The sequence below is a fragment of the Lithobates pipiens genome, unplaced genomic scaffold (assembly GCF_037356315.1).
Source record: "Lithobates pipiens isolate NorthernLeopardFrog02 unplaced genomic scaffold, aLitPip1_a1.2 Scaffold_13, whole genome shotgun sequence".
Taxonomy (NCBI): Eukaryota; Metazoa; Chordata; class Amphibia; order Anura; family Ranidae; genus Lithobates; species Lithobates pipiens.
The window spans coordinates 484124820-484140678 of record NW_027507718.1 but is presented as its reverse complement, the minus strand read 5'-3'; the positions used below and the strand labels follow the sequence as shown (position 1 = coordinate 484140678).

Below are 15859 nucleotides of genomic sequence, written 5' to 3'. Positions count from 1 at the left end.
TATGTGCACATGGTCATCCTCTACTCCCCATCTCCCACCATCAGTCTAATGGGTAAAGTGGATATAAAGTCTACACACCTCTGTAAAAATGCCAGGTTTTTGAGATGAAATGGAGCTTTCTTTTGGTGTTATTTGATCATCTCTGCGTTTTTTGTTTTTTTTTGTTTTTTTTTTTGCGCTATAAATGACTATAATATCCCCAATTAAAAAAAAAAAAAAAAGATTTTTTTTCCACAGTTTAGGCCGATATGTATTCTTCTACATGTTTTTGGTAATAAAAATCGCAATAAGCGTATACTGATTGGTTTGCGCAAAAGTTATATCGTTTACAAAATAAGGGATTTTTTTTTTTGCAGTGATCTGTGATTTTTATTGGGACTCCAACATTATGGCGGACACATCGGACACTTTTGACACTTTTTGAAGCAGTTGACAGTTATACAGCGATCAGTGCTATAAAAATGCACTGATTACTGTGTAAATGTCACTGGTGGGGAAGGGGTTAAGAATAGGGGCGATTAAGGGGTTACCTGTGTTCCCTGACTGTGTTCTAACTGTAGATGACAGATCGTAACTATTAGGAACTCACGATCTGCCTCTCCTCACAGAACAGGGATCTTCTGTGTGTGTGTGTGTGTGTGTGTGTATGTGTGTGTATATATATATATATATATATATATATATATATATATATATATATATATATATATATATATATATATATATATATAATAAACACAATAAACACACACACGTCCCTGTTCTGCCTCTCGTGCCTGCGATTGTGCGTGGCCAAAAATCTGCAAGAGTCTGACTTTGCACCCACAACACACTGATCACAAGTGAGATACTTTTCAGGCTCCTGTTGAAAAAAAATTATAAATGCACATTTTACCTGCAAATTAATGTGCATTTATTATTTTTAATTATTTTTGTTAAAGTGGTAGTAAACTCTATTACACCACTTGTACCTACAGGTAAGCCTATAATAAAGCTTACCTGTAGGTAATGTGAACATCTCCTAAACTTGCACAATTTTTAGTAAATATTCAGAGTGCATGCAGCTTATGACATCATCGTCGCATGTGCTCCTGAAGGTCCGGCTTACAGTGCCGGACCTTTGGCACCCATTCCAGAATGGCGGCTACTGGGCGTATGCGCGGGAGTGACGTCATTGCGGCTTTGGCCACTCTGTGCCGGAGCCCGCAAACCTGGAAGAAACACCCGTGGAAGATGTCAGCCATCTCAGCGGTAAGCGTGTGCTGCTGGAAGGGCTTTGTTCTAAGGCAAGTATTTCATAATGTGCTGGTATGTAATGCATATTATGCTGTTGTCTTACACCAGTGCCCATCGGAGCAGCCTCATCAGTATCTCAGTATCAGGGTCTCCAATTGCATTCTTATCATAACAAATTATGTGAGCAGACTGCAGTTCCTCTTTAAGCACCTGTTTGCATCAGGCCGATTTGGTACAAATGCTATCATCTGAATTGGTGCGACACCGACTTTGTGGCGCTGCAGTGATTCCCAAAAGTACTTCCTGTATTACTTTTGGTGACTTTGGGTGTGATTGATTTATTTTTTGTATAGAATTCTGTGCATGAACCCGCACAGATGTCTGTCAAATTGCCCCCCGAAGTTGGACTGCACTGCCAGTTTGAAATCATGCGAGTTCAGCTGAACCCACATGATTTCTAACCTGCATGAGTGTGAACCTGGGCTTAATGTAGTGAGCAGGATGGGTAATAAAATCCAAACAAATCTATGATCAGAAATGACACTCTTCTTCATGTCAAAAGGCAGCATTAGCCATACAGGTAGCTATGAAAGGTTACTACATATATACAAGCAAACACTAAGGGCACTTTCACACTGGGGTGTGGGAGGCGTCAGCGATAAAATGGTGCTTTACCATAGTTCTTTCGGCGCTTTGCGGCCGCTAGCGGGCCGCAAAGAGTTTCAAATATCAGCCAATTTTGGCACAAAACCTTAGGCTAAAAATGAAGTTGGAATTTCACCTTTCCCAAAGACCCACAGCATACCTCCAAATCAACAAAAGCATGGCGTCACCAGAAGATCAAAGTTTTGGAATGACCCAGCCAGAGCCCAGGCCTGAATCCAATTGAAAATTTGCGGGGTGACCTCAAGAGGTTCTGTGCACAGCAGATGCTCTTGCAATCTGACAGAATTGATGGAAAATTGTTTCACTAAAGGAGGTCTGTCTTGAAGTAAGAGTGAACCCAAGGACAACATTCTGAAGGTACCCACAGACCTGTAGTTCTAGTTATATAATGTTTCTGTAGAACAGTCATGCAGGAGCTGGTCAATAGTTGGGCAGCTTGGCATCTGTAGTGACGCAATTGACAAGGCTGTTTTACCATATTGGCACTTGTAGGATCGCGCCTAGGGCAGCAACAGCTTCAGAAACACCAAGCCTCAAAATATACCAATTATGATAACATTTTTCTTGTTTTCTTTTGTCTACATCCAGACATACAGTGCATCCGGAAATTATTCACAGCACTTCACTTTTTCCACATTTTATGTTACAGCCTTATTCCAAAATGGATTAAATTCATTACCTTCCTCAAAATTCTACAAACAAGATCATAGAATGACAACGTGAAAGAAGTTTGTTTGAAATCTTTGCAAATTTATTAGGAATGGAAAAAAATCACATGTGCATAAGTATTCACAGCCTTTGCCATGACACTCAAAAGTTAGCTCCACTGATCATCCTTGAGATGTTTCTACAACTTGACTGGAGTCCACCTGTGGTAAATTCAGTTGATTGGACATGATTCGGAAAGGCACACACCTGTCTATATAAGGGCCCACAGTAACAGTGCATGTCAGAGCACAAACCAAGCCACAAAGTTCACGGAATTGTCTGTAGACCTCTGAGACAGGATTGTATCGGCACAGATCTGGGCAAGGGTTCAGAAACATTTCTGTGGCATTGAAGGGCTCAATGAGCACATTTGCCTCCATCATCCATAAATGGAAGAAGTTTGCACCACCAGGACTCTTCCTAGAGTGGGCCGCCTGGCCAAACTGAGCGATCGGGGGAGACGGGCCTTAGAAAGGGAGGTACCCAAGAACCCGATGGTCACTTAGACAGCATTTCTTTGTGGAGAGAGGAGAATCTTCCAGAAGAAAAAACATTTCTGCAGCACTCAACCTTTCAGGCCTGTATGGTAGCATGGGCAGACGCAAGTCACTCCTCAGTAAAAGGCACATGCCAGCCTGCCTAGAATTTGCCAAAAGGCAGCTGAAGGACCCTCAGACCATGAGACACAAAATTCTCTGATCTGATAAAACAAGGATTAAACTCTGCCCTGAATGGCAAGTATATCTGGAGGAAACCAGGCACCATTCATCACCTGGCCAATACCACCCCTACAGTAAAGCATGGTGGTGGCAGCATCATGCTGTTGGGATGTTTTTCAGCGGCACGAACTGGGAGACTAGTCAGGATCGAGGGGGAAGATGAATACAGCGACATCCTTGATGAAAACCTGCTCCAGAGCCCTCTGGACCTCCGACTGTGGCAAAGGTTCATCTTCCAACAGGACAACTACCCTAAGCACACAGTCAAGATAACAAAGTGGCTATGGGGCAACTCTGTGAATGTCCTTGAGTGGCCCAGCCAGAGCCCAGAATTGAACCCGAATGAACATCTCTGAAGAGATCTGAAAATGACTGTGGACCGACACTCCCCATCCAACCTGATGGAGCTTGAGAGGTCCTGCAAAGAAGAATGGGAGAAACTGCCCAAAAATAGGGGCATCAAGCTTGTAGAATCATACTCAAACTTGAGGCTTTAATAAAATTTGCTAAGATTTCAAGCAAACTTCTTTCACATTGTCATTATGGGGTATTGTTTTGTAGAAGTATGAGAACCCTAATTTAGTCCATTTTGGAATAGGGCTGCAACATGACAAAATGTGGAAAAAGTGAAGAGCTGTGAATACTCTCCAGATGCATTGTACAATGCAGGAAAAAACTGTACTGATACAATGTAAGAAGAAAACTGTAGGTGAGAAGAGGTACAGGGAATAAAGAGTCAAATGACCATATGCTTCAGAAAACATGAAACCATCTCTCCTCCTTCTGTTTGGTGGTCTGTACATCTTAAAGCGGAACTTGACAGATAATGGCTTGATAAAAAATAATGTTCTTTAGCAAGGAACATACATTCCACATTAATAATTATGTTACCATAAATAATGTGTGCTGTAAATTGCCTCCAGAATTCTTCCTGTTTCTTCTTGCTGTAGGCTGCCTTTTTGCTAAAGCCCAGAGCCCTTGAACAGCAGTAAATCATAAAATGGAACTAAACCCATCCATTTAATGGTTTCAAAAAAGTTTGGTTGAGGACACAAGGAAATGTAACCGCTGTCTGTTACATTTCCTTGTGTCCTCAACCAAACTGTCAAACCATCAAAAGGCTGGTGCCATAACTGATCGCATGTGCAGCACCATGGCAGTTGCAGATCAAACAGAAGCAATGTCCTTGCTGTAAAGGATAGGAGGGTTTAATTCTGCTTTAAGGCTGTCAGCAGATTAGCCTCTACAAATTTGTCAGTGCCTAAAAATGGAGCACAACTGAGCATTTGCAGAGCAGGTTGTGTCATAGGGTAATACTGGATTTTAAGCGGTATAGACAAATGTTTTACATAGCTGTACCTGTAAAAGGGGCCAGCCTGAAGTGATCTAGCAAGACTTGATTTTCTGACTAAAGTTCCACTTTAACCACTTCCTGCCCGGGCCTATAGCAAAATGGCGGGCGGTGGTTCAGTTATCCTGTTTGGGGGTCATATGACATCCAGCAGGATAAGCCGGCAATTGGTGGTGCGGTGTGTCATTTTGACACACCGCACCACAGATGTCGGTAATGACCCTCTGACGGAGGCTCCTTACCACGTGATCAGCAGTGTCCAATCATGGCTGATCGCAGTGTAAACAGGAAGAGCCGCTTGTCGGCTTTTCCTCACTCGCGAGTAGAGGAAAGCCAATTGTCAGCTCTTCTGACACAGGGTCTGTGCTGTTTTATCAGGTTTATCAGCACCGCCCTGGACCAACGGGGATGCCCCCCTGGACCACCAGGGAATATGCCAATCAGTGCCCATCAGCAATGCCTGCCAGTGCCATCAGTGATGCCTGTCTATGCCACCCAGCAGTGCAGCCTTTCAGTGTCGCCCATCATTGCCGCATATCAATCTCAGCTATCAGTGCCCATCGTCAGTGCCACCTCATTGGTGCCGCCTTATCAGTGCCCATCAGTGCCACAACATTTTTTAACAGAAACAAAAACTTTTTTTTTTTTTTTTTCTTATTTTGTTTAGCAAAAAATAAAAACCGCAGAGGTGATCAAATGCCACCAAAAGAAAGCTCTATTTGTGGGAACAAAATGACAAAAATGTAGTTTCGGTACAGTGTAGTATGACCGTGCAATTGTCATTTTACAAAGCTGAAAATTGCCTTGGGCAGGAAGGGCGTAAAGTGCCCGGTATTGAAGTGGTTAAGACTAATGCTGCATACAAAAGAGACCCCATGCGCCAATAGAGCAGCCTGGCACAAGGGATGGGGATTTCAGACGGGTTTCTCATTCAGGGATGCATAGGGTAACAAAGTTTTAGATACAGATCTACATTCAACATGAATGCAAACCTTAAATGATACATAAATAACTGAGACCTCAAAGTGTGAGGATCTGCAGGTGGAAAGAAAAAAAAAACGGAAGCCAAGGTGTACAAGCAGTCACTTACAGTAATCACTTTTCCTTTCTGTTTGCAGTAGCAAGTTTTTTAACCTCATCTGCCTGCTGGAGAACATTGATGTGGTCCTAAAGTGGTACAGAGAGAACGTTCCTTCTGTAAGTTCTGGCAATAAAGGGGCACTTTTTGACAAGTAACGAGTAGGGCCCTCCAATTCCTACTGTATTAAAGTGGATGTAAACCCTCATATACCCAGTAAAGTGAACGGCCTCAGATTATACACAAAGATGAAAAAAATCTCCCTTCATAAGTTTTACATGTATATCTGCTGTCTTCATCTGTATATATCCTTTAGAAAGTGCTCTTTGTGTTCGTTTTTCTCTTCCTGGTTAGCACTGGGAGTGGATTGTTGGCATACAGCCAAGACAGCTGATTGGAGGAAAGGCACACACCCCCTCTCCTCATAGGCAAATGAAGAAAGGACTGTGCAAGAGGTCTGTTCTTAGACGGCAAACTGATTGCTAATCTATTTGTAGCAACCTCCTCTGACACGGCTCCCGTCTCGGAGAATGTGTGAGAAGTTAGGCTGATAACAGAGCTATGGAGCAAGAGACTGCTAAGGGACAGTGCTTTGAAGAGAGACAAGAAGACACTGCAGATATGTGCCCAGCTCAAATTTCATGAATCGGGTTTAAATCAACTTTTAAAGTATATTTGTACTGTCTATCCTCGTTGTAAAGCGCTGCATAAACTGTCGGCGCTCTATAAATCCTGTATAATAATAAGTTGTGAGCATACACATATCTGAAATGACTTCATCTAAATATTTGCACATGTGTAGTATGCCCTGTCCCTTCCCAGGAGAAAATAGGAATTAAAGACAAAACATTTGTGTATAGATATAAAAAAAATATATATATATATATATATATATATATATATATATATATATATATATATATATATATAGTGTCTTTTTCAAGGGGTGTGAATACTTTTTCATTTTCCACATATTGTCATGTTAAAAACGTAAATGTGTTTTATTGGGATTTTTATGTGATAGACCAACACAAAGTGGCACATAATTGTGAAGTGGAAGGAAAATGATAAATGTTTTTCAATTTTTAACAAATATGTGAAAAGTGTGGCGTTCATTTGTATTCAGCCACCTTTTACTCTGATACCCCTAACTAGAATGTAGTGGAACCAATTGCCTCCAGAAGGCTCCTATATAGTAAATAGAGTCCATCTGTGTGTAATTTAATCTCAGTATAAACACAGCTGTTCTGGAAAGCCCTCAGAGGTTTGTTAGAGAACCTTAGTGAACAAATGGCATCATGAAGGTCAAGGAACACACCAGACAGGTCAGGGATAAAGTTTAGGTTGTAAAAAAAAAAAAAAAAAAAAATATCCCAAGCTTTGAACATCTCACGGAGCACTATTCAATCCATATCCCGAAAATGTAAAGAGTATGGCACAACTGCAAACCTACCAACACATGGCCGTCCACCTAAAATGACAGGCTGGGCAAAACGCTGTGTGTGGCAGAAAATAAACACTGCACATTATCCTGAACACACCATTCCCACCGTGAAACATGATGGTGGCATCATCATGTTGTGTGGATGCTTTTCTTTAGCAGGGACAGGAAAGCTGCTGCTCATAGTTGATGGGAAGATGGCTGGAACCAAACACAGGGCAATTTCAGACAAAAACCTGTTTAGAGTCTACAAAATACTTGAAACTTGGCTCTGGGGCTTAATACAAATGCAATTTCACATATTTATTTGTAAAAATAAATTTGAAAACCATTTATCATTTTCCTTCTACTTCACAATTATGTGGCAATTTCTGTTGGTCTATCACATAAAATCCCAATAAAATACATCTACATTTTTTGGTTGCAACATGAGAAAATGTGAAAAATTTCAAGGGATATGAATACTTTTCAAGGCATTGTATCTTTTTTTTTTTTTTTTTTTTCCCTTTTTTTTTTTTTTTTTATAAGTGATCACATTCCCTCTGTTCTCAGCTGCATAAGAGCTGGGGGGGGGGGGGGGGGGGATGAGAAAGGCAACACATTCTAGTGAATGGCTGTGCAGCAGGGGTGTGTCGGGACAAGCCTGATCATTGGAGGAGAGCACATGGAGTTCCCAGCACAGTTGGAGAACTGACCACGATGTGCTCTCCCGCTTAGTGTGTTCAGTCTTTTGATAGGAAAGCAAAGGGACTGGAAGGAATACCAAGGATTTCACATAAAGGAAGCAATACAAAGAAAACAGGATACTTTGTCATTCAATTACATGGTACAGCAGGCACATATCAGGAATATGAAATGGGGTAACAAACATTTTAACCACTTGCCGACCGCCGCACGACGATGTACGTCCATTTTTTGAAGAGGGATATCTCGGTAACGGCAGCAGCTGCTGCCACAACCGAGATATCCATCTCTTCAGGCGGCGGTTGGCTGTACGATAACGGTGGTCTCCGCGGCGGATTCGCCGCGAGATCACCGCTATCGGCGGCGGGAGAGGTGCCACCCCCCCTCCCGCCGCCCTCCCGCACCTTCCGCCGCTTACCGGAGCCGTCGGTAGCGGCGGAGGCGATCGGGTCCTTCCGTCTGCTGGGCATAGAGACAAGTGAGGCTAAGATGGCCCCCACTCGTCTCTATACCATAAGAGGGCGGAAGCGACGTCAAAACGTCACTTCCGCCCATACATCTTAAAGGTATATTTTTTTTTTTAAATGTCAGATTTTCTTTTTTTTTTTTTTTTTTTTGCATTTTTTTTTTTGCATTTTAGCCCAAATATGAGATCTGAGGACCTTTTGACCCCAGATCTCATATTTAAGAGGACCTGTCATGCTTTTTTCTATTACAAGGGATGTTTACATTCCTTGTAATAGGAATAAAAGTGATCCATTTTTTTTTTTTTAAAGTGTAAAAATAAATAAAATAAATTAAAATAAATAAGAAAAAAATTTTTTTTTTTTTTTAAAACACCCCGTTACGACGAGCTTGCGCACAGAAGCGAGCGCATACGTGAGTAGCGCCCGCATATGAAAACTGTGGTCAAACCACACATGTGAGGTATCGCCGCGATTGGTAGAGCGAGAGCAATAATTCTAGCCCTAGACCTCCTCTGTAACGCAAAAAATGCAACCTGTAGAATTTTTTAAATGTCGCTTATGGAGATTTTTGAGGCTAAAAGTTTGACGCCATTCCACGAGCGGGCGCAATTTTGAAGCGTGACATGTTGGGTATCAATTTACTCGGCATACCATTATCTTTCACAGTATAAAAAAAAATTGGGCTAATTTTACTGTTGTCTTATTTTTTTATTCAAAAAAGTGAATTTTTCCCAAAAAAAGTGCGCTTCTAAGACCGCTGCGCAAATACGGTGTGAAAAAAAGTATTTCAATGACCGCCATTTTATTCTCTAGGGTGTTAGAAAAAAAACAATATAAAATGTTTGGGGGTTCTAAGTAATTTTCTAGCAAAAAAAACTGTTTTAAACATGGAAACACCAAGTCCGAAAAAGAGGCCTGGTCCTTAAGTGGTTAACCTTAATTAACTCCCCTCTTTTCTCCCCACAGCTGTCATTTTTCTATTTTTTTTGTAATTTTTTTCCATGTTTATTCCTATTCCTTAATTTTTTATTTTTTTTGTAATGCATTTAAAAAAAAGCACAAAATAAGAAAAAAATTTTTTTACATTTTGGATAGCGTAAGGGAGAGTTATGAGTCCTGTTGGAATTATTATTTATTTATTTTTTGCCATCTGTGTACCATTGTGGAGATACTTCTTGTCCCATAGCCAAACGGGAAGTGAGAGGAAATCCCTCTAAAGTGAATGAATCCCTGAGGGGTCACCATAACCGGTGTCCCTATTGGAAGGTTTCCCTTCTGTTCAGGTTCTGGTGTCAATGCAATATTTTGGCATTTTCTTTCCCTCTCGGTGACAACGGTAAACAGGACAAATGGAGAGGGTGAATCTTCCTAATGGGGACACAGATGGCAATAAAAACTGACAGGTGTGTTCTAATCCCTCTCCACTCTATCCCCCAAAAAATGTTTTGCCTTTAGTTCTACCTTAAATAGTGACAGTCATCAATGGGCCCACAGCTGAAATGTAAAAATTGCTCTAGTCCATAGGGCAGTATACAAATGCGGGAGCTGAAGTGGGTAACGTTGAGATGACCGTAGAAAATCTGAATACTTACGCTGTGTCCTTTTTCCACAGAGGTTTTATCTGCAAGTACAAGGCATTGTGGATCTTCTGCAGGTGGTAGAGATGGAGAACCGCTTTGAGCTTCTACCTCAGATCTGGAAAGGTAACCTAAATCGGATGTATGGTAATTCTGGTGTATGGTCCTGAAAGCGCCACCTATTTCACTTGTTCAGTACAAGCAACCCACTTTCCTATGGACAAAATGATGCAAACCTAGTGCCCAGGGTATGGGCCTCTTGTAGGAGCATTCAAGTTTAGAGTGACACTAAACAATATCCTTATTCTCCAAAAAGAATCCATAAATAGCCACTCTTCTTCATGAAATTGTTCCTTCTGTGCTTTCCTGTATCCACGCAGCATTTTCATTTGTTTGGGATGAGCAGTGTGCATTAGTTGTGGTCATGTGCACTGCTCTGTGCACACTATGCAAAACTAAACAAAAATAAAATTAGAAAGTCAATTGACAAAAACTATGACAAAAATTAATTAAAATTTTTATTTAGTCGACTAAAATATAAGAGCCCTTTCACATTGGGATGTCGGCGGTAAAGTGGCGCTATTTTTAGCAGCACTATTGCTAAAATTGAAAGGAACCAGTTGGTTTCAGAAGTCCTCTAATTAGTTAATAGAGTCCACCTGTGTGTAATTTAATATCAGTATAAATACAGGCGTTCTGCAAAGCCTTCAGAGGTTTGTTAGAGAGCCTTCGTGAACAAACCGCATCATGAAGGCCAAGGAACACACCAGACAAGTGAGGAATAAAGTTGTGGAGAAGTTTAAAGTAGGGTTAGGTTATAAAAAAAAAATATCCCAAGCTTTGAACATCTCACAGCACTGTTCAATCCATAATCCGACAATGGAAAGAGTATGGCACAACTGCTAACCTACCAAGACATGGCCGTCCACCTAAAATGACAGGCTGGGCAAGGAGAACATTCATCAGAGAAGCAGCCAAGAGGCCCATGGTAACTCTGGAGGAGCTGCAGAGATCCACAGCTCAGGTGGGAGAATCTGTCCACAGGGCAACTACTATCCACAAATATGGCCTTTATGGAAGAGTAGCATTGTTGAAAGAAAGCCATAAGAAGTCCTGTTGGCAAGAAGCCATGTGGGGGACACAGCAAACGTGGAGGGTGCTCTGGTGAGATGAGACCAAACTGTAACTGTTTTAGCTTAAAAGCAAAACACTATGTGTGGCAGAAATCTAACCCTGAACACACCATCCCCACCGTGAAACGTGGTGGCAGCATCCAGTTGTGGGGATGCTTTTCTTCAGCGGGGACAGGGAAGCTGGTCAGAGTTGATGGGAAGATGGATGGAGACAAATACAGGGCAATCATTTTATCATTTTCCTTCCACTTCACAATTATGTGCCACTTTGTGTTGGTCTATCAAATAAAATCCAAATAAAATACATTTACGTTTGTGGCTGCAAGGGGTGTGTATGTATATATATATATATATATATATATATATATATATATATATATATATATATATATATATATCTATATATATATATATCCTGTTTCCCCTAAAATAAGACCTAGTGTGATTGTCGGTGATAGCTGCAATAAAAGCCCTACCCCCAAATAAGCCCTAGTTAAAGTCCTTGTAGGTCTTCTTTTCAGGGTAGGGCTTATTTTTGAGGAAACAGAGTAGGGCTTATTTGGGTGGTAGGGCTTATATTGCAGCCAACACTGACAATCACGCTAGGTCTTATTTTAGGGGAAACAGGGTATATATATATATATATATATATAATTACAGTACAGACCAAAAGTTTGGACACACCTTCTCATTCAAAGAGTTTTCTTTATTTTCATGACTATGAAAATTGTAGATTAACACTGAAGGCATCAAAACTATGAATTAACACATGTCCAATTATATACTGAACAAAAAAGTGTGAAACAACTGAAAATATGTCTTATATTCTAGCTTCTTCAAAGTAGTCACCTTTTGCTTTGATTACTGCTCCGCACACTCTTGGCATTCTGTTGATGAGCTTCAAGAGGTAGTCACCTGAAATGGCTTTCCAACAGTCTTGAAGGAGTTCCCAGAGATGCTTAGCACTCGGCCCTTTTGCCTTCACTCTGCTGTCCAGCACACCCCAAACCATCTCGATTGGGTTCAGGTCCGGTGACTGTGGAGGCCAGGTCCTCTGGCGCAGCACCCCATCACTCTCCTTCTTGGTCAAATAGCCCTTACACAGCCTGGAGGTGTGTTTGGGCTCATTGTCCTATTTGAAAAATAAATGATGGTCCAACTAAACGCAAACCGGATGGAATAGCATGCCGCTGCAAGATGCTGTGGTAGCCATGCTGGTTCAGTATGCCTTCAATTTTGAATAAATCCCCAACAGTGTCACCAGCAAAGCACCCTAACACCATCACACCTCCTCCATGCTTCACGGTGGGAACCAGGCATGTAGAGTCCATCCGTTCACCTCTTCTGCGTCACACAAAGACACGGTGGTTGGAACCAAAGATCTCAAACTTGTACTCATCAGACCAAAGCACAGATTTCCACTGGTCTAATGTCCATTCCTTGTGTTCTTTAGCCGAAACAAGTCTCTTCTGCTTGTTGCCTGTCCTCAGCAGTGGTTTCCTAGCAGCTATTTTACTATGAAGGCCTGATTCACACAGTCTCCTCTTAACAGTTGTTCTAGGGATGTGTCTGCTGCTAGAACTCTGTGTGGCATTGACCTGTTCTCTAATCTGAGCTGCTGTTAACCTGCGATTTCTGAGGCTGGTGACTCGGATGAACTTATCGTCCGCAGCAGAGGTGACTCTTGGTCTTCCTTTCCTGGGGCGGTTGTCATGTGAGCCAGTTTCTTTGTAGTGCTTGATGGTTTTTGCCACTGCACTTGGGGACACTTTCAAAGTTTTCCCAATTGTTCGGACTGACTGACCTTCATTTCTTAAAGTAATGATGGCCACTCGTTTTTCTTTACTTAGCTGCTTTTTTCTTGCCATAATACAAAGTCTAACAGTCTATTCAGTAGGACTATCAGCTGTGTACTGTATTCACCTCCTGGACAACACAACTGATGGTCCCAACCCCATTTATAAGGCTTGAAATCCCACTTATTAAACCTGACAGGGCACACCTGTGAAGTGAAAACCATTTCGGGTGACTACCTCTTGAAGCTCATCAACAGAATGCCAAGAGTGTGCGGAGCAGTAATCAAAGCAAAGGGTGGCTACTTTGAAGAACTTAGAATATAAGACAAATTTTCAGTTGTTTCACACTTTTTTGTTCAGTATATAATTGGACATGTGTTAATTCATAGTTTTGATGCCTTCAGTGTGAATCTACAATTTTCATAGTCATGAAAATAAAGAAAACTCTTTGAATGAGAAGGTGTGTCCAAACTTTTGGTCTGTACTGTGTGTGTGTGTATGTATATGTATATGTATGTGTGTATATAGAGATATAGAGATATAGAGATATAGATATATATATATATCTAATATACTGGACGGTTTGGGGAGGCTGTTATTTTTCAGTGCTAAGCACTGCTACCTTGCTGGGAAGGGGAACACTCCCCATGTCACAGCCAGATAGAGTTCCTCCTCTGTGGTATGCAGTACATTGATCCAGAACTCAGGCAGCAGGCAGACAGAGGGGCCCTGCCTCTCTCATCCAGTACAGCTTGCTGATAGTCAGGGGGCTGGGGCTTTAACAGACAGGTGGAGTTCAGAGGAAAGCTAAAGTTCAAGTGGGTACTGGAGATTTTAGTCTACTAAAATGTACTGGACCACATGCCTGACGAAGGGGTGCTGCGTGGCTCCGAAATTGGTCTGTGATGTAATCTTTCTGCAATAAAAAACCTTTTGGATGGTGATTGAAGATCCTTGGGTGTACTGGCGAATATGTACTTTCTTGATGTAGTATCAAGTATAGTATAGTATCCAATGATAACAAACAATGTAGCGCTATAATGTCAAATGTAAAAAACCTAGACATAAATCACCAAATGATCTGGTAGTGAAATCCAAACTTAAAAGATCAGCACACATATCACATGTTGTGCAGTCTAGTAAGGAATACAGAAAATGTGCTACAGGGAACTAACAATATGAGCATAAAAAAGTCCAACTATGACAAAATAATGTGACACGTGAGTCCAGATATTCCGTTGGTATGAACTATGTATAGCCTTCCGTTCACAGCCAGAAAATATTATAGAAAACGGTGGATACCCTTACCGAAAATGGTGGACTCAAACTACTATATAGTAAATGTGTCATGCAGGCTTATGTGCGTCGCACACCATTCGTATACATCAGGTCATGGATCACCATCCGAATAGTCGCTGCCCACTTCAGGATCGGTACACCTCAGATCTCCAGGGTTTTTAACTTTCGCTCGAAGGTTCCGGTCAGCTAGGAGCTCGGAGCGGAGCACTTATATAGGGAGCGCAGTGTTTTCCCCCTCTTTTTGATTAGTATAGTATCCAGTTGGTAATCACTACAGCATCCACCACTGATGAACCTTGTTTCCAGGAACGTGTTTGAGAGGAATATAGACCTAAATTTATAATTTAATAATAGCATGGCACTATAGGTAAAGTGCACATCTGTCTATATCATAATATATACAGCCAAAAGCATCCACAATCTCATTTGATAAAGGTTTCTTTAAAAAATATACAGTAAAACTGGTTTGAGAGCATTTTGCAAAACGATCTAAATTTTTAAATACACTTTGACTTGATATACAAGCTAGGTCTTGATATACAAGTAGCGTCACATCACAACTGAGTATAGAAGAGACACACCTCTAAGTGTAGCAATATGGTTACATTTATTGAAGTTACAACATTTAGCAACTCACGTGGTTGATTAAAACAAGCACATCTAAGTATGCAGGCATCCGGGGTAAAGTTGTCCACATAGACCATCCTCCGCACCACCATTGATGTCACCTCTTCCACACTGTGCTCCACGAGCGGTTCAAGCCTCGCTTTCAGATCACTCTACTGCAGGGTAGTCTTCCCGGTCATGATTGCAGACTGATAGTGATGAGAGCCTTTGGTGCGGATAATGGTCTATGTGGACAGCTTTACCCTGGATGCCTGCATGCTTAGTAGGGCTGTTGAAAATAATGGTAGCATCGATACATCACGATTTGACCATACACGATGCAACATCGATGCTACGGCTGGAATAATCGTTTGGATGACATCATGTTCACACCGCGTTATGCCCCGCCTCCGAGATCGGACTGAGTGAAAAGCCGCCGTTGTAAACTGTGCCAGCTTTTCCTGTCTTACTGATGTCATGCCCTGCGACGATGTGTGCACGTTGGTGACATAGAGAACCGGTGGCTGGAGCTATCGCTGATAAGAGTGGCGGCAGCCGGCTTGTGGAGCACGGAGCTCCAAGGAGGAGTGTGGATCTATCAGTGCTTTTGGTCCTGGAAGGGTTTGAGGCGGCCACGGCATATCCAGCCAGGGATGACGGATGAGGCAGAGCTGGAGGAGAGCAGTAGAGCCAGATGAAGGGGCCGCAGGGAGGACACCGAGGGGACTGGATGTGGTAAGGGAGGTGCCAGACTGTTTTATCCAAGCTGACCAATACCCCGCCACCTCACCATATAATACTGTCTCATTACCTTAGTGCTCCTCTGCCCAGTGTCATAACGGACCAATTCCCATCCTTCTCGACCAGCATCCACACAGTCCTCTGCTCTTCCCACCCCACCACCACCTCTACACAGTGAGCATGCAGATAGGGCAATAAAACAAAAAATGGTTTGCAGTGCTTTGCGGTGATAAATGTGCAAAAGAGTCTTATTAAATAGTGAACAAATATAGTGTGTGTGTGTGTGTATATGTATGTGTTCAAATCATTCCTGATTTCTGGTGCATGATTTGAACATTTCAGAGCACGCTCGGCACT

The 15859-nt window shown here is 41.9% G+C and overlaps 1 protein-coding gene across 1 annotated transcript in view; it reads left to right on the top strand.

Annotated features, from left to right (window-relative positions):
* Positions 1-15859, top strand: part of PTCD3 (pentatricopeptide repeat domain 3) — a 141918-nt gene that overhangs the window by 106023 nt on the left and 20036 nt on the right. Inside the window, exons 18-19 of the mRNA XM_077477980.1 lie at positions 5799-5877; positions 9963-10053. Of these exons, the coding sequence (XP_077334106.1) occupies positions 5799-5877; positions 9963-10053 (170 nt within the window). The remainder of the gene's footprint in view (positions 1-5798; positions 5878-9962; positions 10054-15859) is intronic.